The 27,540-nt window shown below is 53.9% G+C and overlaps 1 protein-coding gene across 1 annotated transcript; it reads right to left on the bottom strand.

Annotated features, from left to right (window-relative positions):
* Nucleotides 1-365: 365 nt before the first annotated feature.
* On the bottom strand, nt 366-24,219 carry Col8a2 (collagen type VIII alpha 2 chain). Its single transcript, XM_075945762.1, has 4 exons — nt 24,077-24,219; nt 13,841-13,898; nt 4,767-4,963; nt 366-4,262 (listed from the first exon to the last, which is right to left on the bottom strand). The coding sequence occupies exons 3-4, from the start codon at nt 4,945-4,947 to the stop codon at nt 2,344-2,346; spliced, it is 2,100 nt and encodes a 699-aa protein (XP_075801877.1). The 5' UTR covers nt 4,948-4,963; nt 13,841-13,898; nt 24,077-24,219; the 3' UTR covers nt 366-2,343.
* Nucleotides 24,220-27,540: the final 3,321 nt, after the last annotated feature.

Below are 27,540 nucleotides of genomic sequence, written 5' to 3'. Positions count from 1 at the left end.
AGCTGTGGACAGGTGCTTTCTGCTCAGGACAGCCCCCCTACCCCGTCCTCAGGACCAGAGAGCCACAGCTTCATTCATAATTTGTATCAGATGTTGTAACTTGGCCCTTGGGGTCCTGAGCCAATTGCCATGCTCCACTGCTCCCGAGAGCTTGCAGGAATGTTCCGGTGAAGTTCAACCCGCTCCAGCCACTGCCCTTCTTTGGTTTCATAGAATACCTCCAAGTGTGCGGTGGTGCTGAGGCAGCAGGGGAGCCTCAGGAGCCTGCACAGGACGCTGTAAGGAAGGGTGCACTCCTCAAGAGGCCAGAGAAGTGCCTGGACACCGTGAGGCATCTCTGGACTGAGGTCAGGGTCACAGCAGGATTTCTACAACAGGTTTTATTGGGGATGGTCCATACAGTCAGTACTGCAGTTTTCAGAGAGAAATCCCATTTTCCTGATTCCCCAGTGCGTTTTCCCTGAACCTGACATGGGGCTCATGATAAGTAGAGAGAAACTTCCTACACCAGGCTAGAAATGAAATCACAAGTGGAAAAACCCTAAATTAAAAAAAAAAAGCCAGAATACAAAAATGCACAAGGTTAAGTGTAGTCGTCATGTTAAAGCCTGACACTGTCAGAATTGCTCAATGACACCTACAGCTCCCACCCACAAACACTGCAAAATCGCCACCGTTCCCTAAAGGCTTCAGGGTAGAGTCCAGCAGCTCCGCTCTGATACAACTGTTGGGGCTCCCTCAGAGTCTACTAACCACTGCCCATCAGAACTCATCCCTAACACGTCAGATTAGTGGCTTTGACCCCGGGAAGGAGGAGGCTGAACAAAAGGCCCAGCAGGGATGCTCCGACTCACTAATTGGTTCTCTTGGGCAGAAAAGCACACTGAGCCCTGGACAGAGCTTTTCCTTGCTGGCAGGGGCAGGCTCCCCCTTTGGGAGCGGAAGTAAGCAGTTAACTAGGCTGCTTTGCAGGGGAGGAGGCTGGGCCCTGGGCCCTCAGCCCATCGGCAGGCACAGCTGAATAGACACAAACTGGAGCACAAGATGGGTTGCCTCTTGAGTGTCCCAGATTCACACTCGGTACAGTGATGCAGGTGAGAACTGAGGAAGGTCATGGACCACGGAGAAAGCAGCCATCCTTACACAGGTAAGAGTATCGGCCATCCCTGCCCCCAGCATTGACCCCAGCCTGAACTGGGGGCCAAGGAGTTAGGAAGCAAGCTCGCCTGTTTCCCTGCAGGAGCATTGTGATTAGGGAGGGTGGTGGAAGCCTCCAAAGCCAGCTCATTCCAGCGGGGCCTGCTGGCATCCTTTCTTTCAGAGCCTCAGCCTCTTGGGCCCTACCCTGCTTAGAACAGGAAATTGGAAGCAGAGGGCGGAGAGAAGGAAGTGCCCACAGATGAGCCCCTCCAGCAGACACTAAATCTCTACAGCACAGTTCTTATTAAGTCTTTACCGTGTGCCTCTGCGCAGAGGGCCAGAGACAGGCGCTCTTGAAGACACTCGGTTTGGGGTTGGCAAGGGTCCCCTAACGGTCTGATGATGAGAAAATTAGCCTACCCCCAGCGGGTGAGAGGAAAGAGGGAGGGGCACTCGTGTCTGCTGATCACTTGTCCTGGTTGGCTCTGCAATCGCAGGGATACTACAGAGTTCCATCTCAGCCCAGGGCTGTCCACCCTCACGTTAAAAAGCCGGCGCCAATGGGGATAGCCAGGGAAACAGAAGAGCTACCAGACTGCCTCAGATCCATGCCCCTGTCCCCTCACAGACCTCTACAGACGGTTGCTTCTGGAGTCTTTCAGGGGCCAGTAGCAAAGGCCACACAACTGTCCCCACCAGGATCATTCCGGGGGTCTAGTCAAACTGACTGCCTCCAGGTCCCCCATTCCCTTCTTCCTTCCCCCCAAAAGGAAACAAAGACTTCAGGGAACCTAATGTCATTTGCTGGAGGCCTCCAGGGAGCTGGAAGAGGCCCAGTGAACACAGGCATCACCCCTGGCCCGTTCCGTGCGTCTAATGCCAACAGGAAAATCATCTCTCCCAACAGCTTCCAGGGCTCACATGGGGGCCGGACTGAGTGCTCCAGGGTGCTGCCTGCAGACCAGGCAGGTCCAGAACAGGGTACAACCCCTACAGTGCACCGGGGGAAAGAAAATTAGGCCAACCTCTTCCAGAACCCACTTTGGCCTACAGACGGGGAAAACAGGTCCGTCTCCTCGGGCCAAGGCCGCCGCCGCCTCTGTTGAGCTGTTGGTTGTTTTCTTCAAATGGCAGTCTCTAGAACTGGAAAGGTCTCTCTATCGCTAAAGAGGAGGAGGCCAGGGCAGCAGGGCCCCCCACGGGTTATGTGGGACAGAGCAAGAATCCTGAGAAGGAGGAGTGGATGTACTCAGTGGAGTAGAGGCCGTTGGCCTGGTCTGAGGGCATCTGCACCCACACCTGGTCATTGGGCCGCAGCTGGAGCACAGCCCCTCCAGACGCCTGGTCCAAATAGCCCTTCTTGTACTCGTCGTAGGTGTAGGTGGCCGGCACGTTGTTCTTGTACAGGGCCACCCACACATTGGTGCCCTTGACATGCACGTGGTAAGCAAAGTAATAGACGCCTCCCACAGGGCAGGTGAAGATACCAGTAGCTGGGTTGTAGCCGCTGTGACCGTTGTAGAGAGTCCGGTCAAACCTAACTGGCATGCCTGAGGCAGGGAAGGGGGAGGTGAGCAGAGCTGTGAAGGCCGGAGTAGCCTGTGCTGACAGCTCCCCCAGCCCAAACTGTGGCTTTCCCCCCTTGCCCAGTACAGCCCCCTCCACTCCACCGTTGGGCAGATGCAAGCCTGCAATACCAGTCTCGTCAAAGGCTCCAGGGGCACCAGGAGGGCCAGGAGGCCCAGGGGGCCCAGGAGGACCTGTGAGTCCTGGGGAGCCAGGGACTCCAGGGGGTCCTGTGGGCCCAGCAGTGCCAGGTTCCCCCACTTTTCCCTCTCCTGGAGGCCCTGGAAGGCCTGGTTCACCCTTTAGGCCTGGCAGACCCTGGGGCCCAATAGGGCCAGCTGGGCCCTGCAGTCCTGGGATTCCAGAGGGGCCTCTCAAGCCAGGCTGCCCAGGAAGCCCCAGGTCACCTTTCTGTCCAAGGGCTCCTGCCACCCCTGGCCCTCCAGGGCGACCTGTAAAACCTGGCTCACCCTTGGGTCCAGTTGGTCCAGGGGGTCCGTGAGGTCCAGGAAGTCCCCTCTCACCAGGGAGCCCAGGCTTCCCTGCCAGACCATTAGGCCCTTGGTCACCCCGAATGCCAGGCACTCCTGGGGGACCTCCAGGTCCTACCTCTCCCTTGGGTCCAGGAGGCCCACGTCTACCAGGAAGCCCTGCAGACCCAGGAAGGCCAGGTGGACCCCCAAGGCCCTGTGGACCCTGCTCTCCTGGCTCCCCATCCTCTCCTGGCTCACCTCTGTCCCCCAAAAGCCCTGGGGCCCCAGCTGGGCCCCTATCTCCCTTAGGTCCTGGTTTTCCTGGCATCCCATAGCCAACAGGGCCTATCAGTCCAGGGGGGCCCCGGAGCCCTGGCTCCCCTTTAGCCCCTGCTGGGCCCTGTGGCCCTGGTATCCCTGCTGCCCCTGGCACCCCCACACCGTCTACCCCAGGGGGGCCTTTTGGACCCATAACTCCTGGCTCTCCCCTAGAGCCTGGAACCCCAGGGGGCCCAGAATCGCCTTTGTCTCCTGGGGCTCCTGGTATCCCATCCAAACCTGGTTTGCCCAAGCCAGCTGGACCAGGTAGCCCGGGGGGCCCAGGGGCACCTGCCTGCCCAGGGGCCCCAGGAAGCCCTGGCTGGCCTACCCCATTATCCCCCTTGAGACCCCTATCACCTCGGGGTCCAGGCTCTCCCTGGGGTCCTGGCTCCCCCCTAAAGCCTGGAGGCCCTGGCATTCCCTGGGCACCTGGTTTTCCAGGGACAGTAATGCCTGAAGGACCAGGAAGGCCAGGGGGTCCTGGGGGTCCCCGGAGGCCCTGGTCCCCTCGTATCCCTGGCTCTCCCCGCAATCCTGGCTGTCCTGGTGGTCCAACCTTGCCTGGGAGCCCTGGGGGACCAGCCTTGCCCATCCGGGAGAAGCCAGGGGGGCCAGCAGGGCCTGGCTGCCCATGAAGCCCAGGTTTTCCTGTGCCTGGCTTTCCTGGGAAGCCAGGAGGCCCAGGGGGACCCCGAGGTCCTGGCTTCCCAGGGGGGCCCGGCTCTCCTTTCAAGTCCATTGGCAGCAGCGGCAGAGGCATTTCTGAAAGAGAGAGAAGGGGACAGTCAGGGCCTGGTCAATAGAAGCTGGGAACCTCATCTACCCATTCCCCTCGGGCAGTGCGAAGAGCAGTAGGGGGAAACGAGGCTTTGCACGACTCGGAGAGCCCACTCCCAGAGCTCCTCTCCACAGTGGAGGAAGTCCAAAGGGGTCCAGTTGCTGTCCCGGGGATTGCCGCAGGTGTCCTGCTCCAGGACTTCCCTGTGCCCAACTAACCAGTCAGGCCCTGCCCAATGAACTTAGAATATGTATGACTGCAAGACTTGTTGGTCAGCCACCAGGTGGCACCAGGAACCCGCTTTACAGACCAGTCAAGTACCTTCCTGCACCCCCATATGGAGACTACTGAGAAGCCCTGGCCCGGCCATAGGATGAAAATGTGGAGTCGGGATTTCTGCTGGGCACTGAAAAGCTAAGGTCTCAAGGGTCTGGGGGCGCTTAGGGAGCCAGGGATCTGGCTTAGGTACTGAGTAGGGAGGCTCTCACCCAGGTACTGGCCCTTGCCCTCGCGGAAAGGTGGTCCCACTGGTCCTTTCTGCCTGGGCTGCACGTACTTTACCGGGGCATAGCCTGCTGCGCCCCCAACTCCACCACCAGAGGACACTCTTGGCCCACACCCCAACAGCAACAATAGCAGCGAAGGCAGGGTCATCGGAGCCCCCTGCATGGCTTCTGTGGATGCACTGCAGAGAGAAGGAGAAGGCGTCACTAAACCCGCCACCAGGACCAGGGGCTCAGCTAGAAACTCAGTTGTTATCAGAAAGCAAATCTCCAAGGCAGGGATCTGAAAATAAACCTCTCCCGAGTGCATCTGTCTCCCCCAGGCTAGACTTCGCAACCAGACAGAACCTTCTGGAGAACCAGTGTGGTGATACTTTGTGTTTTAACAAATAAAGCTTGCCTGAAGATCAGAGTGCAGAGCTAAGCCACTAGAGGTCAGACGGTGGTGGCTCACACCTCTAATCCCAGCACCAGGGGGGTTGAGATAGGAAGTGATATGGTTTATGGCTGGGTGGAGAGAGGAATATAAGATGGAAGGATGGGGCTGGAGAGATGGCTCAGTGGTTAAGAGCATTGCCTGCTCTTCCAGAGGTCCTGAGTTCAATTCCCAGCAACCACGTGGTGGCTCACAGCCATCTGTAATGAGGTCTGGCGCCCTCTTCTGGCCTGTAGGCATACAGACAGAACATTGTATACTAAATAAATAAATATTAAAAAAAAAAAAAAGATGGGAGGAGACAGGAGCTCAGATGCTCAGTCTGAGGTTTCTTTGAAATAGCATTCAGTCTGGAGATGCAGTCTGAGGATTCATAGGGACAGGATCGTCCCGTCGGTCTGAGCATTGGTAGAGGTAAGAACTCTCTAATAGCTGGCTGCTCTGCTTCTCTGATCCGTCAGCTTTCACCCCCGTTATCTGACTCCGGGTTTCATTTATTAAGACCATTTAGAATTGGTGCTACAAACCAGCTTGACCTCAGCACATCCCTTGCTAAAGCAAACCCCTGCCGTGTACCTCTTCCAGGTACCACTGGGGCTTTTCAGAGATGTAAATACACTGGCATATTGGTGTCACTGGAACGCGCAGATTCCAGATGATGATATAGGGGAGGCAGGTCTGGGATTTGACTTGGGTCCTCATGATTCTCCATCACGTTGACATCCTTCTGGACTCCATCCTGCCAGGAACCAAAGCCTTATCTTTGGGCTCGCCATCCCTTCCTTTCCCACCAACCTTTACTCTGTGAGCCAGGAGTCCTAACAGGACAGCTCCCAGGCCCCTGGTCGTAGTTCCAGGCCCTTGAATCTGCTGATTCTCCCAGTGGTGTCAGTTTTACCTCTGCTCATCCTTCAAGGCCCCTTCCTCCAAATGCCTTCTGCCAGTTCACACACAACTTTGTGCCCCACCCTGTGCTATCCATACCACTAAGCTGAACTCAAAGAAAAAGGCCCAGGGTCTGGATTCTCCAGCTTGATTACTCACTAGAGAGGGATCTGGGCAGATAAACTCGGGTAATACATAGAATATGCAACTGTTCATGGCATTACATTATACATAACAGCCCCAAGTGAAGGCAAGTCCATCATTACCTGACCAGGATGCTACCACAAAGTGTGTGCTTTCCACACAATGCACTACTCTGTGTGTGTGTGTGTGTGTGTGTGTGTGTGTGTTGGCCTTTTAAATTTATTTATTTTACATCACAGCCATAGTTTCCCCTCCCTCCTCTCCTCCCATTTCCTCTCCCAAGAACTACTTTTTTAAAATGCCTTTTTAATTACGTTTTATTTATTTATTTGAAGGAGGGGCACATGTGTCATGGTATGAATATCACAGTCAGAGGACAACTTGCATGAATCGGTTCTCTCTGTCCACCATGTGGATTCCAGGGATCAAACTCAGCTCATCAGGCCTGGCAGCAAGTGCCCTTACCTGCTGGCATCTTGCCAGCCCTAGACATGGTTTTTAAAATGGGGCACAGAGGATGGGAAGAAGGGCTGAGGAGTTAAGAGCACTGACTCACTGCTCTTCGGACAACCCAGGTTTGGTTCTACACACCCACATGTAGGCTTACAACCATCTGTAGCCCCACGCCAAGGAAAAGAAACAGTTTTCTTTGCTTCTCTGTGCAGCTCTGGCTATCATGGAACTTACTATGTAGACCAGGCTGGCCTCAAACTCAGAGATTGATCTGCCTGCCTCTGCCTCCTGAGTGCTGAGATTAAAGCCAAGCCGTGTGCCAACCACCTCCTGGCCACTGCCGCCGCCTCCTCCTCCTGACAGGTTCTCATACAATCCAAGCTGGTGTCAACTTGGTAGATAGCTGAGGACGACTTAGAACTCCCGACCCCCCTACCTCTACCTCCCGGGCGTTGGGATTGCAGGTGTAAGGCACCACACTCGGTCTTAGAGGGTGCTAGGGATTGAACCCAGGGCTCTGGAGCCACATTCCCAGTCTATAGATGTGCTCCATGTAGAGTATGTCCTTAAGGAAGTCATTGTCACAAAACAGCTACCAGAAGAAACAGCAATGAGAAAGAAAGTACAAGGATGCTCTTCCCAAAGACGCTCCCTTGGAACAGATAAACAAGGTCACCGCAGGGGCCTGTGATGCAACTGTTAGGAGCACTGACTGTGCTTCCTCAGGACCCGGGCTGGGTTCCCAGCACCTACACTGTGGCAACTCCAGCTCAGGGAACCCAGTGCCCTCTTCTGGCCTCTGTGAGTACTGCACACACATGATGCACAGTCATACATGCAGGCAAAACACCCACACACATGAATAATAAAAAATTATTTTTAAAAATGTTCAAACTTTAAAAAAATCAGCAGAGCGATGGCACATGTCTTTAATCCCCACATTTAGGAAGCAGAGGCAGGCAGATCTCTGAGTTTGAGGTCAGCCTGGTCTACAGAGCAAGTTCCTGAACAGTCAAGGCTACACAGAGAAAACATCTTGGAAAAAAAATTAAAGCCTTGGTCATGCCTCCTCTGGACTCTTCACACATGAAATGCATTCGCCACCCCTCCCTGCTTAAAATCACCTAGCTCTTAGCAGGAATGGACAGAGGGCTGCAGAGAAGCTCCACGGAGCCCCTGCCCCACTCCTGGGTTCAAATCCAAGCACTACCACTCATCAGCTCCGTGACCTCAATGGACCCCTTACACCCTGAGCTTCAGTCTGACAGTAAGACCCGTCACTGTGGGTCCCTTTGTGCCAAGCTCAAGCTGACCTTCTCACGGAGCCCAGTGAGTCCATGTGAAGGTGACCCTGTGCCATGGACATGGAAAGAGAATTACAGGAGCTTCCTGCAGCTTGGTGTGGGGAGGGGGCTTCCCCAGCATGTGTGAGGCCGTGGGTTCCACCCTTAGCAGAGGGGGAAAGGAGAAGAAGGAGGGAGGGTAGGAAGAGGGATAGGGAAGAGACACTGCTTATAAACGTCACCATTGGGGCTGAGGCTGTGGCTGTGGCATCAGGAACCTCCCTGAGCACAGGCTACCTGCCTCACTGGCTGTGACTGATGCCAAGACCCAGCGAACCTGCAATGTACATACAGGTCCGGCTCTTCTTAGATGCTGCTGGTGATCAGCCCAGAAGCTGCCCCAACAGTTCACATAGAACATTCACTACAGCCCACGAGGATGCTACTGTGTCCAGAGCAGAGGAAACGGATTGAAGGGCTTCATCAATGGGCTCAGATAGACCCTAAACCTGGGCAGGGAAGCCCTGCCCTCTACCCGCCTCACCTCGCCTGAGCAAACAGAGCAGGCCCTCTTGCACTAGTTGTGCGAGCTAGAGCACTCAGAGAGAGCTGTGCCCACCTGTCTAGAGCCAGAGTGTTCTGTCTGGCAGGTGGGCAGGGGTGGGGGAGCAGAGGGGAAGCGTAGAGGAAGGGGGCTGAGTATAAAGCTGGTTAACAGAGGGAGCCAAGATGGCTGCCGGCTTGCATCACCATCAGAAGAGATCCAGAACAGTCCTGATCTGGAAAGGAAGTGGTAATGGACGGCAGAGTCAGGAAGGTACCCAGGCAGGTGTGGTACCAAAGGAAACACCCCAGGGCTAGCTGGGAGCAGGACACCAGCACCCAGAGCTTTGAGATCTGCTGGGTGTGGGGTCCTACAGTAAGTGCCTTTGACTCCTCCCCATAGCTCCTAACACTCCAACAACTTCTACCCAACACTGATATGTGGTGCAAGAGAGAGAGAAGGAGAGACAGACAGATGGACAGACAGACAAAGACAGAGCCAGGGACAGAGAGACAGAGAGAGACTCCCTCCAGGAGATCAGGACAGGTCTGATACCAGGCATGTCTTTGGAGAATGAGGGAAGTGATGGAGGCGGCATGACTTAGAAGGTTTTTGTTCAAACAATGACTTAATTTCTGTGGCCCTCTCCACGAGGAAGGTGCTGTCAGGCCTGTCTGCAGGTGAGGAAACAGACTCAGAGCAGCACAGCGGTGCTTGCACAGGGTGGGGGACAGCAACGACAAGGCTAGGGCAGAGAGGCCTGTGACAAAGCCATGCTTTAACCACTAGGGTTTCCTGCCAGGGGAGCCAGGCCAGCCAGCAAAGCAGCCGGCGCCAAGAGCCTGTTCAGGGGCTGAAGAAAGAGGCAATGACCTGGAGGTGGCGCTGTGTGGACCTGTGTGCCAGGCCGCAAGACGCTGCGCTTGCTTACTGCGCCCCCTTGGTGCTTCTCCACCTGCTGGAGACACCCGGCGCATTGGCTGCCTCACCCAGCCTTGTCTGTGGAGCCAGGCTCAGCTCTTCCGTCCTGATTTAGCTCTCCTCCTCTCCCCGTCCCCACATGGCCAAGCTGGCACACAGCGAGGCTCCACAATGTGTGACCAACTCAATTCACCGTCAGACTTAACACACAATGCTAGATATGGTGGCACATACCTGTAATCTCAGAAAACAGGAGGCAGGGGCAGGAGGGGCACAGAAACGTCTAGGTCATCCTTGACTACTTGGCAAGTCTGAGACAAGGATGTCTCAATCAACCAATCAAGAACACAGCAAAAACCCGCGCTCCAACCTTTCCCCAGCGACAACCTGAAGAGCGTCTCTGCACAGACGTGTCTTGCTCCAGAAGAGTGGAACAAAGGGGACAATTTTTCTGTTACTTGTTCTCCCAGATGGAATTATTGCCTAACTTAGAGAGTCAAAGATCAGGTGGCAAGTCCTGAGACTCCAGCCATCTCTGCCCACGACTGGCTGTGTGACCTCGGGCAAGCCATCACCCTCTCTGGTGACCTCTCCGGAGGTGTGGACAGACCAAGGCTAGGGCTGGCAGGGGTGCGGAGCCTCGGAGGTGGGACGCGTTCAGGAGACGCTGATTCAGGGGATTGAGCCCTGGCGGCGGCGGGGCAGACGCGGTGTTTGGACAGCTGCAAGTCCTTAACGGGGATTTCCCCCCTTTTCAACAAATCGCCATAAAACACCATTCCGTCCAAGTCAGCGTTTTGGGGCAGCCTGGCCTCCTCCCAGGGAGGCGGAGGAGACAGGCTGGGAGCGGGTGCCCCGGGGCTTCCAGACCCAGGTGGGAGGAGGCGCAGGCCAACCGCTCCCCTCCCCGGACCCCTCCTCCGGCTCGGGTCTCAGGTGTGTCACCGCTCCATCCCTCACCTCGGAGCGAGCTGTCTCGTCCGAGGTGCAAAGAGGCCCGAGGGAGGGCGCAGGGTGAGGCTGCTGTGACCCCGCCCCGCGGTGGGGACGGGTGGAACCCGACCCGAGCAGAATCCAGGCCCCAGCACCCCAGACGGCGGCTCCGCGAGCAGCGGCGGGGAGGCGCGGCGGCCGCTCCGCCAAACCACAGGTATGCTGCGAGCCGCTTCCTGTGGAGGAGACGTTCAGCAGAGCCCCTGCCCGGTGCCTGGTCCCCACTCCCCCAGCCTCTTCCTTTCTCCCTGGTCTCTTGGCGCTCCTGTCTTCCCTCACCTGTCAGGTGACGGCATCTCCCAGCCCCTCCTAGAGCCAGGCAGCGCCTTGGCCTCCCAGCGCAGGTACTTACAGCTGGGTGATACTGGGCAAGTGATTTAACCTTTCTGAACCTCAGTGTCCTCAGCAAAAAGATCAACTGAGGACCTTCTAGGTGTGCTGTCTTGGCTTGTCCCTTGAGGGCCAGGTCGTTCTGCCCTCAGTCCAGCCACATACCCTCCTGATGCAAAGTGACATCTAGCCTCCATCCAAAGCCTAACGTCTTGAGAAATGAAGTCTGAATTCCATTTCCTGCCCTTCTAGACCTTTCTCTGGTTAGTCGAGACAGAACACCAACCAGGTTTGTCTGTAGAGACCGCTGAAGACAACTGAACTAAGGACCCCCGGGGTGAGCAGAGGACACGACCCCAACCTCAGGCCCTCAACCTCCACTGTAAACTCTAAACTCTCCCCTTCCCTGAGTCCCAAAAGGAAAGTGGTCTCCTACCCAAGGCCAGACCCCACCTCAGGAGCTTAGGGTGGACGCCAACCCTGTGGCTTCCAGTCACTTGCTCCACCTGTCCTCAGTTCAGGCATATCCCTGCGCGCCCCGAGGCACCGTTCTCTTCCTCCCTTCCCTGACTAGCTTCGACCCTCTTCCTCTGCCTGCGGGCAGAGCCAGAGCCAGGCTTCTCCCCCACCCCCACCCCCCACCCCCGCCGCTCTGGCTCGGGTTCATGGCCTCTGGACTGTCCTGGTAGTTCCAGGTATCCCTGCGGCTGTCCGCAGCTCCAGCTCCAACACGGAGTCCCGGCACACCTGTCTCCAGCTTCCCCCTCCCACTGTTCTTTAGCTCCGCCTCCCACGCTGCAGTCATTTCCTCTCGCTGCTTCCTATTCCCCCAACCCCTGGTGCCCAGGATAAAAATCTGAACATCATTGCTGGCCCTTCCTTCCTTATATGGTAATGGTGGCTCTACACCCCTGCAAAGCCTTGGCAGGATTAGGAGAGACTACCCTCCCTTCCAGCCCACTTGGTCCTTTCCTGAAGGCTCTTGGGAGGCCACCATCCTACATCCTACGCAACTATATGTTAACACCCCTATTCCTTTCCCTTCAAGCACCTCCCGATTTGCAGAGCTGGACCTTAGTCCGAGGATGGGCGAGGATGGGAGGAGTCACAGGTGGCGATGCTTAGGCAGCGGTGATGGTGACAGGCACACAGGTCTGAATGGAAGGGCAGACGGATGCTGGTGCTTGCTGGTCAGTTGACAAGGCCTTCTGCAAGGCCAGTGTGGACAGCCATACTTGTGAATGCTGGACTTTAGCTCTGTGTTTGCTTCCATGGATGAGGTGTGTGGGGGTCTGAGTGCCTACATCTCTCTGACTCAGCCCCCTAGTTTATTTTATTATTTTTTAAATTTAAAAAAAAATTTTTTTTTTGGATTTTCGAGACAGGGTTTCTCCATAGCTTTTTGGTTCCTGTCCTGGAACTAGCTCTTGTAGACCAGGCTGGCCTGGAACTCACAGAGATCCGCCTGCCTCTGCCTCCCGAGTGCTGGGATTAAAGGTGTGCGCCACCACCGCCTGGCCTTCAGCCCCCTAGTTTAAATGTGTGGGTAAGGGCTGCCCTAAAGCTTGAGAGCTGCCCGGGACCTCATCACCCAGGTGGGTGTCAGCTCAGGAGCACACCTATGCTCACGGCATCTCTCCTACCAGGCTGCAGTTCCCACACCCGGCACACAGGGGACCTCGGTCTAGGGAACAGCCCTGGAAGGAGACTCGAGGGAGATGGCAGCAGGGTCACTAGGAGGCAGGGGCAGATGCTGGCAGAGGGATGCAAACTGAGGGCAGAGCACATGTCCATCCTAGCGGGGAAGGCTGCACAGTCTCAGAAAGGACGAGCCACCTAGCAGCACACGGAAGGGGAAAGGCACTACCTGCAGGTCAAGCCTGGACTCGTGGGTGGAGCTGGCCGTGCTTCAAGCCCGCCACAGCCCTGGGTGTCCTCAACTCCTTACCCACCTTCCCATAGTTGCCGACGAGACCCTCTCTGCCTAGGACCCTTTTCTTCCTTTTTCTTCCAAACACACTTCCCAAAGTCCCTGCTGAGTGCCCCTTCCTTCAAGCAGCCTTCCCAGCACCTCCCCCTCAGGACCACCTCAGCCCCTCCCTTCAGCATCACTCAGGAAGTACTCAAGAGAGCCTACAGCTGGGATGTGGGGGATGGGGCTGGGGCTCCAGGGCAGGCCCTGACCTGGCCACCTTCCACCTGGGACCCAGCCCTAGGCATTCTGATCACGGCTCTCTGTTGCCCTTCCTGATTCCTTAGGCTTGAGCCACAGAAGGCTAGCTCTCCCTCCTTACAGGTGACTACATTTAATGCCCCGCCCCTGGCCTCGGCCCACTTGAGTCTAGACACCTGTTATCCCCTGGAGGAACATCTCCTTGCCACCAAGCCTCCAGCCAGGGAGGTAGGAATCTCCAGGCTGAGACAGATGACCCCTTGGCCACTGCACCCTCTGGCAGGTAACCAAGAAACTGGCTCCTTCCATCAGGGACTATGGGCTCAGCGGGTGGCATGCTGTCCTGGCTTCCAGCAGAGGTCTTGAGCCTCTGACCAAAACAGACTGGAGGGTCTCCAGACGCAGCCACCCAGCCTCAGCCCCGGCAGGCCGGACCTCCTCAGCCTCCAGCTCTTCGCCTTCTGGTTCCCATTTGCAGCCTTTTCCGGAGCGCCACCCTTGGCCGCTGTCGCTCCAGCCGGCCAAGATTCCTGGGCCTCGCGGCTTCCCTGCGTGGTGGCGGCGGCGGCAACAGGAGAGGCCGGGTTGGACAGAGAGGGAGCCGGCGGGAGTGCGGCCAGGCCACTGCACTCGGGCACAGCCAAGCAAACAGGGCCGCGCCAAGGAGCGGGGCTAGATAGTTCACAAATGAGAAAAAGCTGCTTCCGACTTGGGCCGGGGTTTTACAGCGCTAAGAGCTGAGGTCACCTGCAGGAGAAGCCGTCAGCAAGGGCACCCTGGACCTGGGAGGGAGTGGCTGCTGCTGCTGCTGCTGCAGGAACCAGTGAGTTTACAGGGAGGCACACACCTTCTCTTCCAACTTTGGGTGTCAGAAAATCCCGTCCAGGTCTAGCTTACCTTTTTGGGTTTTTTTTTTTGGTGGGAGGGGCCACGAAGGTCGTAGCAGAAGCAGGGCCTGGTGGGAATGAAGGACAGGGGCAGTGAGAGCATGCCTGGAGAAAGCGTGGGAAACCTCCCATGGGTCCTCATCCCCCTCCACCCCCAGGTAGCAGTGGCACCTGACCAGGAGCCCTGCTAGAGCGGCCCCCTCCTCAGCCTGGTGCCAGGGACCCATTTCCCCCTAGGCACACTTAGTGACAGTCCTGCTACGAGACACCGAGGAACCCCTTTAAGATGTGTGCCCAGCTGTTCTGGCTAAGTCCTTTCTCTACATTAGGATTGACTGGGGGTGACCCTTAAGATGGGGAAGTGGTCTGACTAGAGAAGTTCATTCTGAGGTCTCCACCCCTGCCCTGGAGAAGCTGGGAGCATCAATCAAAAGGCCATCACAAGACTGGCTAGTCCTTAATCGCAGTACTCAAGTGGATCTCTGTGAGTTCGAGGTCAGCCTGATCGACACAGTAAGACCCTGTCTTAAATAAACAACCCACTCCCAACACACACAGTTGGCTAAGATCCCTAGGCAGCACAGAGCAGAGATCACTGTCCTTCCACCTCACTGTGAGCTTCCCTAAGGCTTCTTGGAGGAGGAAGGGACATTCAAGCTGAACTCTGAAAGAGGAAGAGAAATCTGAGCAGCAGATGAGGTGAGTGGAGAAATTTCAGGAAGTTGCTTGGGGGATCCAGGGATGGTCTAGAGATCCGTGGGAGATCAGGAGATGGTCTAGAGATGCTTGGGGATCCAGGGATGGTCTAGAGATCCTTGGGAGATCAGGAGATGCTCTAGAGATGCTTGGGAGGTCTGGGGATGCTCTAGAGATGCTTGGGAGGTCTGGGGATAATCTAGAAGTCTGTGAAGTCGGAGACCAGCAGGAACTGGGAGTTGGGGTAGCAGGGAGATGAGTTTTGAAAGTTACACTTGCATCCACTAGAAATCAATAGGGAGGGGGCTGGAGAGATGGCTCAGTGGTTAAGAACATTGCCTGCTCTTCCAAAGGTTCTGAGTTCAATTCCCGGCAACCACATGGTGGCTCACAACCATCTGTAATGAGGTCTGGTGCCCTCTTCTGGCCTGCAGTCATACACACAGACAGAATATTGTATACATAATAAATAAATAAATATTAAAAAAAAGAAAAGACATCAATAGGGAGCCATTGAAGGCAGTGGAGTTGGGGAGGTGGGTATGGCCAGAGCTCTGAGTGGCAGAGTTCCCCGGTTGTGCCTCAGCTAAACAGGGTACCAAGGTTCTGTCAGAAGCTGTAGCTCAGGGCTCAGGATGTAATGTAGTTGGTAGAATGCTTGCCTAACACACACAATCCCCAGGACTGCGTAAATCAGATATAGTGGTACATGCCTGTCAACCCAGCACTTGCAAAGTGGAGCAATAGACTCAGGAATTCAGCTCATCCTCATCCATACCGTGAGTTCAAGGGCAGCTTGGGCTACATGAGACCTTGTCTCAAAATATTTGTAAAATTCCCTAGCCTAGATGAGTTTGGGGCTATTGTCCAGACCCAGACATGACTCCTGGGTGGATAAAGAGGGGACACCCAGCCAGCCCACCTGGCAGGAAGAACTGATGCTTCGTCACTCTCTCCCCCAGCTGCTTGCTTGCTTCTGCCCGATCCCATGGAAACTCTGACAGCCTGGCCTTCTCTGTGGCTGCACAAACAGCCTGATGCCAAAGCCTGCTGCGCCTCCTGGCTGGCTCTCCACCTTGCTGAGCCCTGAACACCCTGACTTCAGTAAACACCAGAACCTCAGCAAGGCCACTTTCTGAGCTTCTGGCATGGCTGCTGTGACCTGGCTGCTGGGCCTGGGTAGGCAGTTTGTACCACTCAGTGCAAACCTCCCACCCACCTACCCCACTGGGGTTGATCTAGGCTGGATCTGAAGTTTGGATCTGAGAACAGACTGAAGGTGTGGTATGTGGCAATGCCCCAAACACACACAAGGGACAAAGGGGGTTAAAATTAAAAAAGCTAGGGAGACAGGATAGAGCTCACTAGCCAAGCATAAGGCTTGGATTCAGTCCCTAGCACTACATACGCATATGTACACACACATAAATGTACACATATACAAATACATATATATGCACACACATATACTCACATACATATGTACGCATATACATATACTACACATACATGTGTATGTATATACATATACTACACATACATATGTACGCATATACATATACTACACATACATATGCACACATATACATATACTACACATACATATGTACGCATATACATATACTACACATATACATGTACTACACATACATATGCACACATATACATACACTACAGATATACATGTACTACACATACATATGCACACATATACATATACTACACATACATATGTACGCATATACATATACTACACATACATATGTGCGCATATGCATATACTACACATACATATGTGCGCATATGCATATACTACACATATACATGTACTACACATATATATGCACACATATACATATACTACACATACATATGTACACATATACTAACTAGTGCTGGGGATGCAGTTCACTTGGCAGTGTTTGCCTAGCATGCTCAAAGCCCTGAATTCAGTCCCCAACACTACTTAAACTCAAAGAGTTAGCATATACCTGTAATCATAGGATTCAAGAGGAAGAAGCCAGAGGATCAGAGATTCAAAGTCATCTTCAGCTACGTGGCCTGCATATGATGTTCAAGGCCAAGTGATCTTTACCACTGAGCCAGCACCACCCCCTTTAAATTTGTGCCCAGGCTCATATGTACACTCAAGTGTTTGAGGTCAAAGGACAAGTCTGAGGAACTGATTCTCTCCTTCCACATGGGTTCTGGGGATCAAGCGTGGGTCACCGGGCTTCTCCCGCAACCATTTGTACCTGCTAAGCCATCTTGCTGGCCCAGGCTTTGAACCATGGTCTGTACAGGTGCCTTCACTTGAGAGGGCTGCCTGGGTTCAGCTGAGGAAAACCTTGAGTATCAGGGTCAGAGACCTGGGCCCAACCTAAAGCTGGCTCCCCCTTCCTCTACCCATGATGCAACCGTCAGAATAGTCTCTAAATCCCAAGAACACCTAGAAAGAACAAGGTCCTCAGTGGCTCAGTCCCCAGCACCACTAAATAAATAATAGACCTTAAATCCATACTATACACAAACCAGCACTGGCCATGTCCCAGACATAACTTTAAAAAACATTTTTATTACATTTTTTATTATTGTGGGGGAGGGCTAGGCATGCCACAACTCACAAATGTGGAGGTCAGAGATAATTTTCTCTTTTCCTTCTCTTTCTCTCTGTTTTCTTTTTTTCAAGACAAGGTTTCTCTGCATAGCCTTGGCGATCCTAGAACTCACTCTGTAGTCCAGGCTGACCTCAAACTTAGAGGTCCTCTGCCTCCCGAGTACTAGGATCGAAGGTGTGTGCCACCACACCTCGTGATCAGACAGAATTTTCAGGAGTTGAGTTCCCCTTCCATCATATGGGTCCTGACATCAAACAGATTGCCAGGCTTGGGGGAAAGCACTTTTACCCACTGAGCCATCTCACCTCCCCTTTGCCCCCTCCCCCAGCCCTGCGAGGCTGGGATTGCTGTCCCACTTCACTGGGGAAGAGCACGGAGGCCCAGAGGGGCCACATCTACTCTCCAAGGTCCACCTTAGGGGAGGCAAATCTGGCCCATCCTTAAGTGCCCATATAGTTCCTATACTTGGGCTTCCTAAAGATTAGGGTTCTGCTTCCCAAATCCACTCTACCCTACCCAGGCTGCTGCCTCAACCCAGGTAATACTACTCTAGATAGGCAAAGCTGGGCACAGAGTGGGCAGCCTCTACTGAGGGCATCAGGAGTGCACTCCCCCCCAAGATGCTACAAAAGTCAGAAACTGGGTGCATAGCTGCACCATCGCCCTGGCTGTGCTTTCTTCAATGCTTCTCTGTTCTCAATGCCCTAATCCTCTTCTTCCACCTCTCCATGGTGACATCTCTCCTTTGCACAGCTAAATCCCATACTAGATATGGGAGGGTCAGGCTGAACCCCCACCTAGCAACTTCTGAGAGCCGCAGAGTCCCCAAGTAGGCTAGCCTGGTGTCAGGACCTGAGGGCTGGGGGAGGAAAACTCAGCTCGGTGCTCATCAGAGGAGGGTCCATTTCTATGTCCCACTGTGGGCAGGTCCTCACTATAGTCTCAATTTAAAAATTCTTGGCTTAGATTGACGTATTTCCATATGTGTGTTTTTCCTGCAGGTATATATGTTCACACCTACATGTCTGCTGCCCACAAAGGCCAGAAGAGGGAGTTTGGTCCTGGAATTGGAGGTATGGGTGATTGTGAGCCATCTTGTCAGTACTGGGAATCGAACCCTGGTCCTCTGTAAGAGAAACAAGTGCTCGTAACCACTGACTCATCTCCCTAGACCCAACAGTCTCATTTTTAAAACTCATGAGCTCAAGAATCACTCAAGAGCTGCATGAATGTGGTTTGGTTTGGTTTGGTTTGGTTTGAGGCAGGGTCTCCCCCCCCCTTTTTTTTTCGGTTTTTCAAGACAGGGTTTCTCTGTAGCTTTGAAGCCTGTCCTGTTGGCCTCAAACTCACAGAGATCTACCTGAGGCAGGGTCTCCTTAGCTGGCTTTCAATTCAGTTGTAGCTGAGGATAATCTTTGAACTGCTGACCTTCCTGTTTTACATACCATAGAAGGTGGCTTTTTTTGGTTGTGTATTAGTTTGTTTTGAGACAGGGTCTTGTTATGAAGCCCAAGCTGGCTGCAAGCTCACAGTAATCCTCCTGTGTCAGCACGCTCGACTATACTGCACAACTTATTTTTTTTAATATTCATTTATTTATTAAGGATAAAGGGTTGGGTGTGCCATGGCCAGTGTGGAGGTCAGAAGACAACTTTTGGGAGTCAGTTTTTGCCTTCCGCCATGTGGGACTTGTGTGTCCAATTCAAGTCATCACGCTTGACACTGACCAAGCTTGTTTACTTGCTGGGCCATCTCGTCAGCCCCTTGTATTCTTAGGACCTCACGGGTCAGCGTCTTTACTCCTTCATCAGTGATATGTAAACAGTCTCTGCTTCCTAGAATCTGTGTGAAGATTAAACACACTGCTTTTGAGCCTGGTGTTGGTTGGCATGTGCCTTTAATCCTAACAGGAGGCAGAGGCAGGCAGATCTCTGTGAGTTCGAGGCCAGCCTGGTCTACAAAGCTAGGACGGCTAAGGCTACACAGGGAAACCCTGTCTCGAAAAAAACAAAAGCAAGCAAGCAAGCAAGCAAACAAAAAACCTACCTTTGTATCCTGGACTTAGTCTAAATTGTCACACAGGAACTCAATCCATGTCCACTGCAGTTACTTAATAGATCTCCACCATGATATCTCCCAGCAGACATGGGCTCTAAACCCCACTTTACAGATGAGAAACTGAGGCACGGGGCAGGGGGCACTTGCCCAAGTTCATCAGCAAGCCACTACAGGACCGTCTCAGAGCTCGGTGCCGAGCTGGGTAAGTCCAAAGATGCAAAAGACAGCCTTCCATCTTGTTCCTCCGGCTGAGGCATAGTGTTCCCAGAGGGGGGTGTCTCCACATCCCCTCAGCACATCTCCAGCTTGGCTCACCCCCAGAACTTCCACCCCCTCCCCAGTCCCTGCTGCCACTGCAGGAGGGACCTCTGCATTCCTGGCTAAGCAGCAGATTTGCTGTGCTCCAGGAACTATGAGAAGAATGTTTGCCGCGAACTAATAAGCCCGTGGTCGCCTGTCAGGAGTGTGGCCTGGAGGGCCCATGCAAGCTCTATAGCAGCCAGCACAGTGGGAGAGAAGGCGGCTAGACAGAAGGGAGAATTTCCTGGTCTTAAGGACTGGGATGCTGGAAGCGGTGGGTGCCAGAAAGTTGGCCTCAGCCAGGCGTGGTGGCTCACGCCTGTAATTCTATCTCTCAAGAGGCTGGGGCAAGAGGACGGTGGGTTTATGGTCAGCCTGGGCTACACAGAGAGATTCAGGTCAACCCGAGCTACATAGGGGGACCCACAAAAAAAAAAAAAAGGAAAGAAGAGTGTGGGCTCCTGGGAGCGCACAGAGGAGAAATGGCTTCCCACCCACAGTTTCCAGGGAAGGCCAGGCCAGTATCACCAGCTCATCTCCAAAGAATGGCCACTGAGGTCTCACCGCAGCCAGTCAAGGCCCACAGGTGAGGCCAAGAGCCTGGGCTCAGAGCCCTTGCTTGGAGGAACTGGTGTCCCTCACTGCCAGGTGTCCCTGCTAGGGACCACTAAGAGGTCTCAGATACCCTTCCTTTCCAAACTCTTTCCATAGGCTTGACTTTCTGGTACCTCTCGGGGAGGGAGGGGAGAAAAAAAGGGGAAAAAAGCCATCTTGTGTTAGAGAGATGCCTAGCATGCTGAAAATGCTGAACCTGAGGGTCCCCAAAGCAAAGAAACTCTGGTTAATGCGAAGGACTAGAGATGGTGCCATCACTCCAGCCCTGCTCAGCAAATCGGCTGGCAACTAACTAACAGGGCCACCCCTTCCCCTGCCTTGCACTAGTGCTACAGGATTAGAACTACATGAACAGAGGGTTAAATTCCCAACCAACTCTTAACTGTTACACTCTCTCAGAGAAACAGAAAGAGGGCCGGGCGGTGGTGGTGCACACCTTTAATCCCAGCACTCCGGAGGCAGAGGCAGGCGGATCTCTGTGAGTTCAAGGCCAGCCTGGTCTACAAGAGCTAGTTCTAGCACTGGCTCCAAAGCTACAGAGAAACCCTATCTTGAAAAATCAAAAAAGAAGGAGAGAGAGAGAGAGAGAGAGAGAGAGAGAGAGAGAGAGAGAGAAAGAGAGAAAAGAGGAATTGAAATTATAGGGTGTCTGGGCTGGACAGATGGTTCAGTGGTTAAAAACACTAGCTGCTCTTCCAGAGGACCCAGGTTCAGTTCCCAGCACCCACACGGTAGCTCACAACTGTCCGTGATTCAAGTTTCCTGGGACTCAACATTCACTCTGGCTTCCAACAGTACTGTATGCATGTGGTGCACAGATATGCACTCAGGCAGAACAGCCACACAATAAAGACATTTTTAATTTATATTTATTTTATATATATTGCTATTTTGCCATAGGTGTCAGGTCCCCTGGAACTGGAAATTACAGACCATTATGAGTTGGCATGTGGGCTCTGGGAATTGAACCTGGGTCCTCTATCTAGAAGAGCAGTCGGTGCTCTTAACCACTGAGCCATCTCTCCAGCCCCAATAAATACATTATTTTTAAAAAGAAAGAGAAACATTAGCATGTCGGGTAATATGATGAGGTTCTCTCCACCCCGGCTCCCCGCTAGACCTGTGAGAGAAAGCAAACTGTGGAGAAAAGTCCGGCCTTTGCTGTCACTTCTGCTTCTGGCTGCTGTGTGGCCACAGATGATCTGACCTGAGTCTCTAATCCCATCCCAGATTTGGCCAGTAATGCTGGCCTGGCTCTCCCCATGAGGTGCTTACCAGCTGCCTGTCCCCATCACAGGCCTTTCCACTCTCCCAACACAGGCACACCCATCCATCTGTATGGGAACAGTTAGTGTCCCATTCAAAAGTTCCTACGTTTTGTATCTGGATGATACGGGGTCAACACTCCTATGTGCCAAAATTCAACCAGGGAGGTGGGATGCACAAAGGGTCAGAAAGTTCCGAGAGCTATCTCTATGACAAAAGTAACCTCAGGTCACTCCTCCCGGTCACCTTTCCACAAGCAAAACATGACCCCAGAAAGGGGTTTTGTCAATAGGGAAGCTGAGACACAGAGACGGCAAGGGTCAACTCTTCAAACTGCATGTGTATTGGCTATACCCTTCCTACTCTGGAGCGACCAGAAAACAGAGGGATTGAGACCTCTCTTTCAGAGAGCATGGCTTCCCTGGCTCAAATCTGCATACCTGTGTGCACTTCCTGGCCTTGTAGACACACCCAGGCTCCTGTACATGCTCAGTGACCCCCAACTCAATGGCCACACCTAGCTCCAGTCCCCACTTACTTATAGCTTATAAAACTGGAAGCCAATCTCATGTCTTCTGTGCACCTGTCTCCTGTGGGGACGGGCCACAGTGCTGTAACACAAGGCTCCCAGCCCGCCCTCTGCTGTCTCCGTAATTATACGAGTACATCGTCATGAACCCCTTCCTCTCATCGTCATGGCAACCACCCACTTTAGCTACCATCACCTTTCTCCTCACACCACCTGGTCCTCCTCCAAGATCTCCCTGCCTGGAAGAGGAAGCTGTTCCCTTCATCAGCCAGTCACTCCCAGCTTACACCTAGGCAGCTCACACCCGGTCTCTAGAGAAATAGCCTTAGAATCCTGGCTTCAAAATAGTATGCTCCCTCAACTCCCTACTGTGTGGCCCCACTGACAAAACTCTATCTTTGAGAGCCTGCGTCACCTCTGACCCTCTCTCCCCATACTCAGCCCTGCATTTGGCTTGCATAGGACCTCACCTCTTTGTGTGCCTCAACGGGCACCCAGAGATCACAGCTGTACCCCATATGAGAGATGCCTGTGCCTCTAGTTCATCCACTCAACTCTGTAAGTACCTTAGGACCAGCTCACCTGAGGCTCTACTTTCCTATAGAGAGCCCCATGCCTGTCACTGGGGTTCTGGAGAAAGCTGAGGGCCAGCAGGGCAGGGGAGTTGGGCTCACATCCTTTGGCCTGGCTAGGGCCCAGTGCAGGGAATTGGTAGGGTTTGGGGGCTTGGGCTGACAGCTGTGTGTATTTGGCATTTCCATTCCCCCGCCCCCCCCCCGCTTGCTAAGAGACACATTCCCTTCCCATTCTTTCCCTTCCTCTGGGCCAGAGTGGAAACACTCATGTTCACTGGGGTAGACCAAGTGAAACCAGAGAGATCCTGGTGAGCAGAAGAGTGTGAACCTGTGTGTGCACACTATCCTGTGGAAGTATGCTTGGCTCCACCACATGGGGCTTGCTGTGAGTCTGTTGGAGATTGCGTGTGCACATGCGTGCCACTGTTTTAGCATTTGTGGTAAGACTATGGTCTTGTGTGTCTTAGTCTTTTATTCGGTGTGTGACTGTGTATGAGTCTCAGTGGGAGGGAGCGTGGCTGCATCTGACTGGTTTGTGCTGCTTATCTTTTTAAGGGATTCTAGTCCAAGTCTCCATCTGGGTTCATCCACCCCAAGAGAGGCTAGCCCTGAATCTTTGTTCCCACCAAGACCGCTAGCTCTCCCTGTGACCCCCACAAAGGGGGTGGGCTTCTCACTCAGGATAGTGAGGATCTGCTATCTTAGTTATCTCTGAACCCCCTCCAACACCCCTGCCCCACAGCCCACCATAGGTTCTGGGAAGTTGCTTTACTATAGCAGGCAGTGCCTCAGCAAAGAAGACATCAGGGCCAGCAGAGCACCCTGCAAGTTCAGAGGCATTTCTGTGTGAGGAATCTAGCCTGTTCTTCTGCACAAGGTGTCTCTAGCAGATACATACACAAGTGCACATGCACACTCCAGGCAAATTCAGAGGGATCTGTCCTGGGTTCAACTCCAGAAGCTTTTTGGTTCTCTATCTGGGAGCCTCCTGGGATCTGTGTGGTGGAGATACCAAAAAGCTGTTCCAAGGACCTGGGACCCCAGCCACTATTGGCCAGGCACAAAACCCCCTCAATCCCTACAAGTCTCAATGGGAATGGGGGTGCAGAGCCTCTGGCAGGGACATTCCTCAGAACCTCAGCCTCCGGTGTCGGGTAGAGGCTGCCAGGTTACCCAAAATAGAAAGAACTTGGGGTAGAGACAGAAAACCCAAGTAACTTGGAGGTTGCTGGAGAAGCAGAAATGGCAGAAAGATGGGAGAAAGATGGGGTGAGGTGGAAGCTGAGTCCCCTCACCTCCCCCTCTCCGCTACCTCACCACGAAGGCAGTTTTGCTATTCCCATTTTATAGGTGAAGTGACACCCCGAGTCACGGTTTTGGAGGAGGAAACAAGGGGCTCTATCTTCGTTACATCCAGGGAATGGGTGGGTTTCCCCTCATCCTCTGGCCAACCCCCAGCACTAGTCGCCCCAGGTCCTGTCCCCACACTAGGGCCTGAGGCGCCGCGCCCCGTCCGGGGTGGACACCTGACCGCAACTAGCCTTCGTAGCCCCCCAACCCGAACCCCAGCAGCACTGCCCCCTGTTTACCTGCAGGGAGGCCTCCGAGGGGCGCTCCGGCTCTCGAGGGCAACCCGGATGGCGCAGGCTCGGGGCCGGGGCGTCGTCGGGGTCCGGTCCGAGCCCCTGGAACTCTGCGTTGCTCTGCCCGCTACCCCGCGCCCCGGCCGAGTGGGCGGGCGGCGGGAGGGGCGCGGTGGGGCGGGGCCTCCGCCCTGCTCTTTCCATAGCCACAGCCAAGGGCTCACGCCCCGCCCGCAGCACAACCCGCCGGCAGCCTCAGAGCTCCGTAGACCCCGGCCCTAGACGGCTTCCTGTCAAGGGAACACTGGCACTGAAAAAGAGGGTGGGGTGCATGGAGTGGTCTGTGGGGTACCATTCCTAAGGAATCCACACAAGGCTTCCCCAACACGGTGACCTAGGTTGAGCCAAGAAGACTAAGGGGGACAAGAGGAGATCATGATGGGCCGGTTGATCTTGGGGAGCTGAGCGGGTGCAGCCACGAAGGAAGGCAAGGGTCTTGCTGAAGTTGGTTAGATGTCACCTTCAGGGAAATGGGGAGCCATGGGAAACTCTGGAGTGATCAAGATTGTGCTTTGAAAGAGCCTTTTTGCTCCTGCACAGACAACAGAAAGGGTCACAGGGAGTCCTGGGATGGCCCAATGCGCTAGCTATGAAATCGGAGGGAGGGTCAACTCTGGGAGGAGTTCAGGTAGTCAGACAGACAGAATTTGAGTGTTAGGGAAGGTGTCTAAAAAGGGGGGTGGGCACATGTCACTTGCCTTTAATCCCAGCACTCAGCTGAGTTCAAAGCCAGCCTGGTCTACATAGTGAGTTCTAGGAAAGCCAGGGCTACACTGAGAAACTCTGTGTGCTGATAGACTATGTCAGCTTGACACAAGCTAGAGTTATGTGCAGGAAGGGCGCCTCAGTTGAAAAATGCCTTCTTAAGATCCAACTGTAAGGCTTTTTCTTAAATAATGATTGACTAGGAAGGGCTCAGTACATTGTGGGTGGGGCCATCCTTGGTCTGGAGGTCCTGGGTTCTACTAAGAAAGCAGACTGACAGGTGATCATTTAATCCCAGCACTCTGGAGACAGAGGCAGGCGGATCTCTGTGAGTTCAAGCCCAGCCTGGTCTACAGAGCAAATTCCAGGACAGGCTCCAAAGTTACAGAGAAAAAAACCCTGTCTTGAAAAGCAAAACAAAACAAGAAAGGAAGGAAGGAAGGAAGCAGGCTGAGCAAGTCATCGGGAGCAAGTCAGAAAGCAGCACCCCTCCATGGTCTCTGCATCAGCTCCTACCTCCAGGTTCCTGCCCTGCTTGAATTTCTGCCTTGACTTCCCTCAGTGATGGGCTGTCACCTGGAAGTGTAAGCTAAAATAAACTCTTTCCTCCCCAAGTTGTCAAAAAAAAAAATCTGAGTTTCTAGTTAGTGGCCTGGGAATGGTGGAGCCCAGGAAAAGCAGGGTGGCGGGATTCTGTGGGAACCTGAGGAGTGAGAAGGGAAAGGAAACCTCTGGGTTGGTATTACAGCGTCCTTTGTCGACTTCTGGCCTTGTTGCCATGGAGTGTGGAGAAGCTGCATCTGAGACCAGACAGAGGAGGGCGGCTGCGAAGCACTGAGAAATGTCACTGAGGCGGGAAACCAGGAACCAGAGAGCAGCCATCATAAAGCCAGTGTTTTCTAGAAGCCAGAGAGGCCCACAGGGCCAGATCTCTCTCACAGAAAAGTGTCCCTTCCAGCCATGGGCAGGTGGTTGGAGTCCGGGGCACCGTTGGTAGCCAGGCTGCAGAGGTCGAAGAGGCACCCCAGGAGAAGAGATAGAAGCAAAGAATGCAATGGAGGGGTTTAAATGAACTGAAGGGAGGCAGGGAGAGGTTGGGGTAAGGGTCCCTGTGTCTCTTCCAAGCTGGAAGGAGCTGAGGGATTCACAGGACAACAAAAGGAACAGAGAGCCCAGAGCTGTCAGTCACCCAGCCCCCTCCTGCCTGCCCTCCAAGGGCCTCCCACTTCGCTGTCCCCCTGCCAAGGTACACAGCAGCCCCACCACTATTCGGCAGGGCCTCTCACCCCCACCCACTCCCAAGCCTGGGCCTGCTCTGTCCCACCCTTCAAATTGGGGGGCTACCAGAGAGGTCTTTGGTCTTGCTTCCTGGCCTGAGCCAGCCAGGGGGGAGTCAAACTGGAGCCTTGCTTGAGGAAGGGGAGGAGGCCTGGGGGACAGAGCAGCTAAGAGGACACTGGCTGGATGGTGTGGGAACCAAGCTGAGATTGAGATGGGGGCTGAGACCTCAGAAAGGGAATGGAGCTAAAGAGCGTGCGGGAACTGACACCGGTACCACGGACTCTGGAGCTAGCCTGTCTGGGTTCAGATCCAAGGGCCACCACATGGCTTCTCACGCCTCAGTTTTTCTCTTTCACGGACTGCTGTGATCCATGTAGATCCATGCAATCAGTGTGCAAATGATATGGACAGATAAGGGACAAGCTGCTGGGGAGGAGGCTCCCGTGGGACTTCATGCAAACATTCTCACTTAACTACAGATGCCACCCCCACCCCAACTGGCATGTCAACCCTGAGTCTCCCCCCCCCCCAGAAAAAAACCCTCCACGTCCCCCAAGCCCCTCAGACCTGACTCAGTGCCACCCGCCACTCCTGACGGGCCCTTTCTCCTGCCTTGCCCAGTACTCTGCAACCAGCCCGAGAATGACTGTCACGTTTGGGCCTTGACCTTGGCCAGACTCTGTATCCTTAGAACTCACTAAGCTTAAAAAGCCCCTTATCCCTTTGGGCTCTACCTGCCCAGCATCCAGCCTGTTGCCCAGAGGCTAAGACAGCCTTACCCTGACCTCATGGCTGTGGTCTCCTTGTCCAGCCACTTATTTGCCTTTTGTTTATTAGAACCGAAAGAACCGAAATGTCCTGGGTGATCCAGAGACTCTGAACTGCTGCCAGGCTCAGCCCTGGGCCAGGATAGGTTAGGCTCTTGACCAGACTGCCCAGCTCACAACTAGAAGGTTCCACCTTTGTCTCCCTCTGGTGGTGTCTGGGCATCTGTGGGTCAGTTCTGCCTCTGGCAACCTGCTCCATGGCTGGCTCTGAACTTTAATATGCTTAGCTATGGGCTGGAGAGATGGCTCAGAGGTTAAGAGCATTGTCTGCTCTTCCAAAGGTCCTGAGTTCAATTCCCAGCAATCACATGGTGGCTCACAACCATCTGTAATGGGGCCTGGTGCCCTCTTCTGGCCTGCAGACATACACACAGACAGAATATTGTATACATAATAAATATATATATATATATTTTACAAGAATCAGAAGCTGGGGCTGGCAAGATAGGTCAGTGAGTTCAGGGGGAAAAAAAGCTTCCCATGCAAGATTGACAGCCCAAGTTTGATTCCTGGAACCACGTTTAAGGAAAAAACAAAACTTTCCCACACAGCTGCCCAAGATGGAAGAGGCACAGTCACCTGGCCGCCACTGTGGTT

This window comes from Microtus pennsylvanicus, chromosome 13, assembly GCF_037038515.1.
Source record: "Microtus pennsylvanicus isolate mMicPen1 chromosome 13, mMicPen1.hap1, whole genome shotgun sequence".
NCBI classification, from domain to species: domain Eukaryota; kingdom Metazoa; phylum Chordata; class Mammalia; order Rodentia; family Cricetidae; genus Microtus; species Microtus pennsylvanicus.
This window is presented reverse-complemented; position numbering and strand designations above follow the sequence as displayed.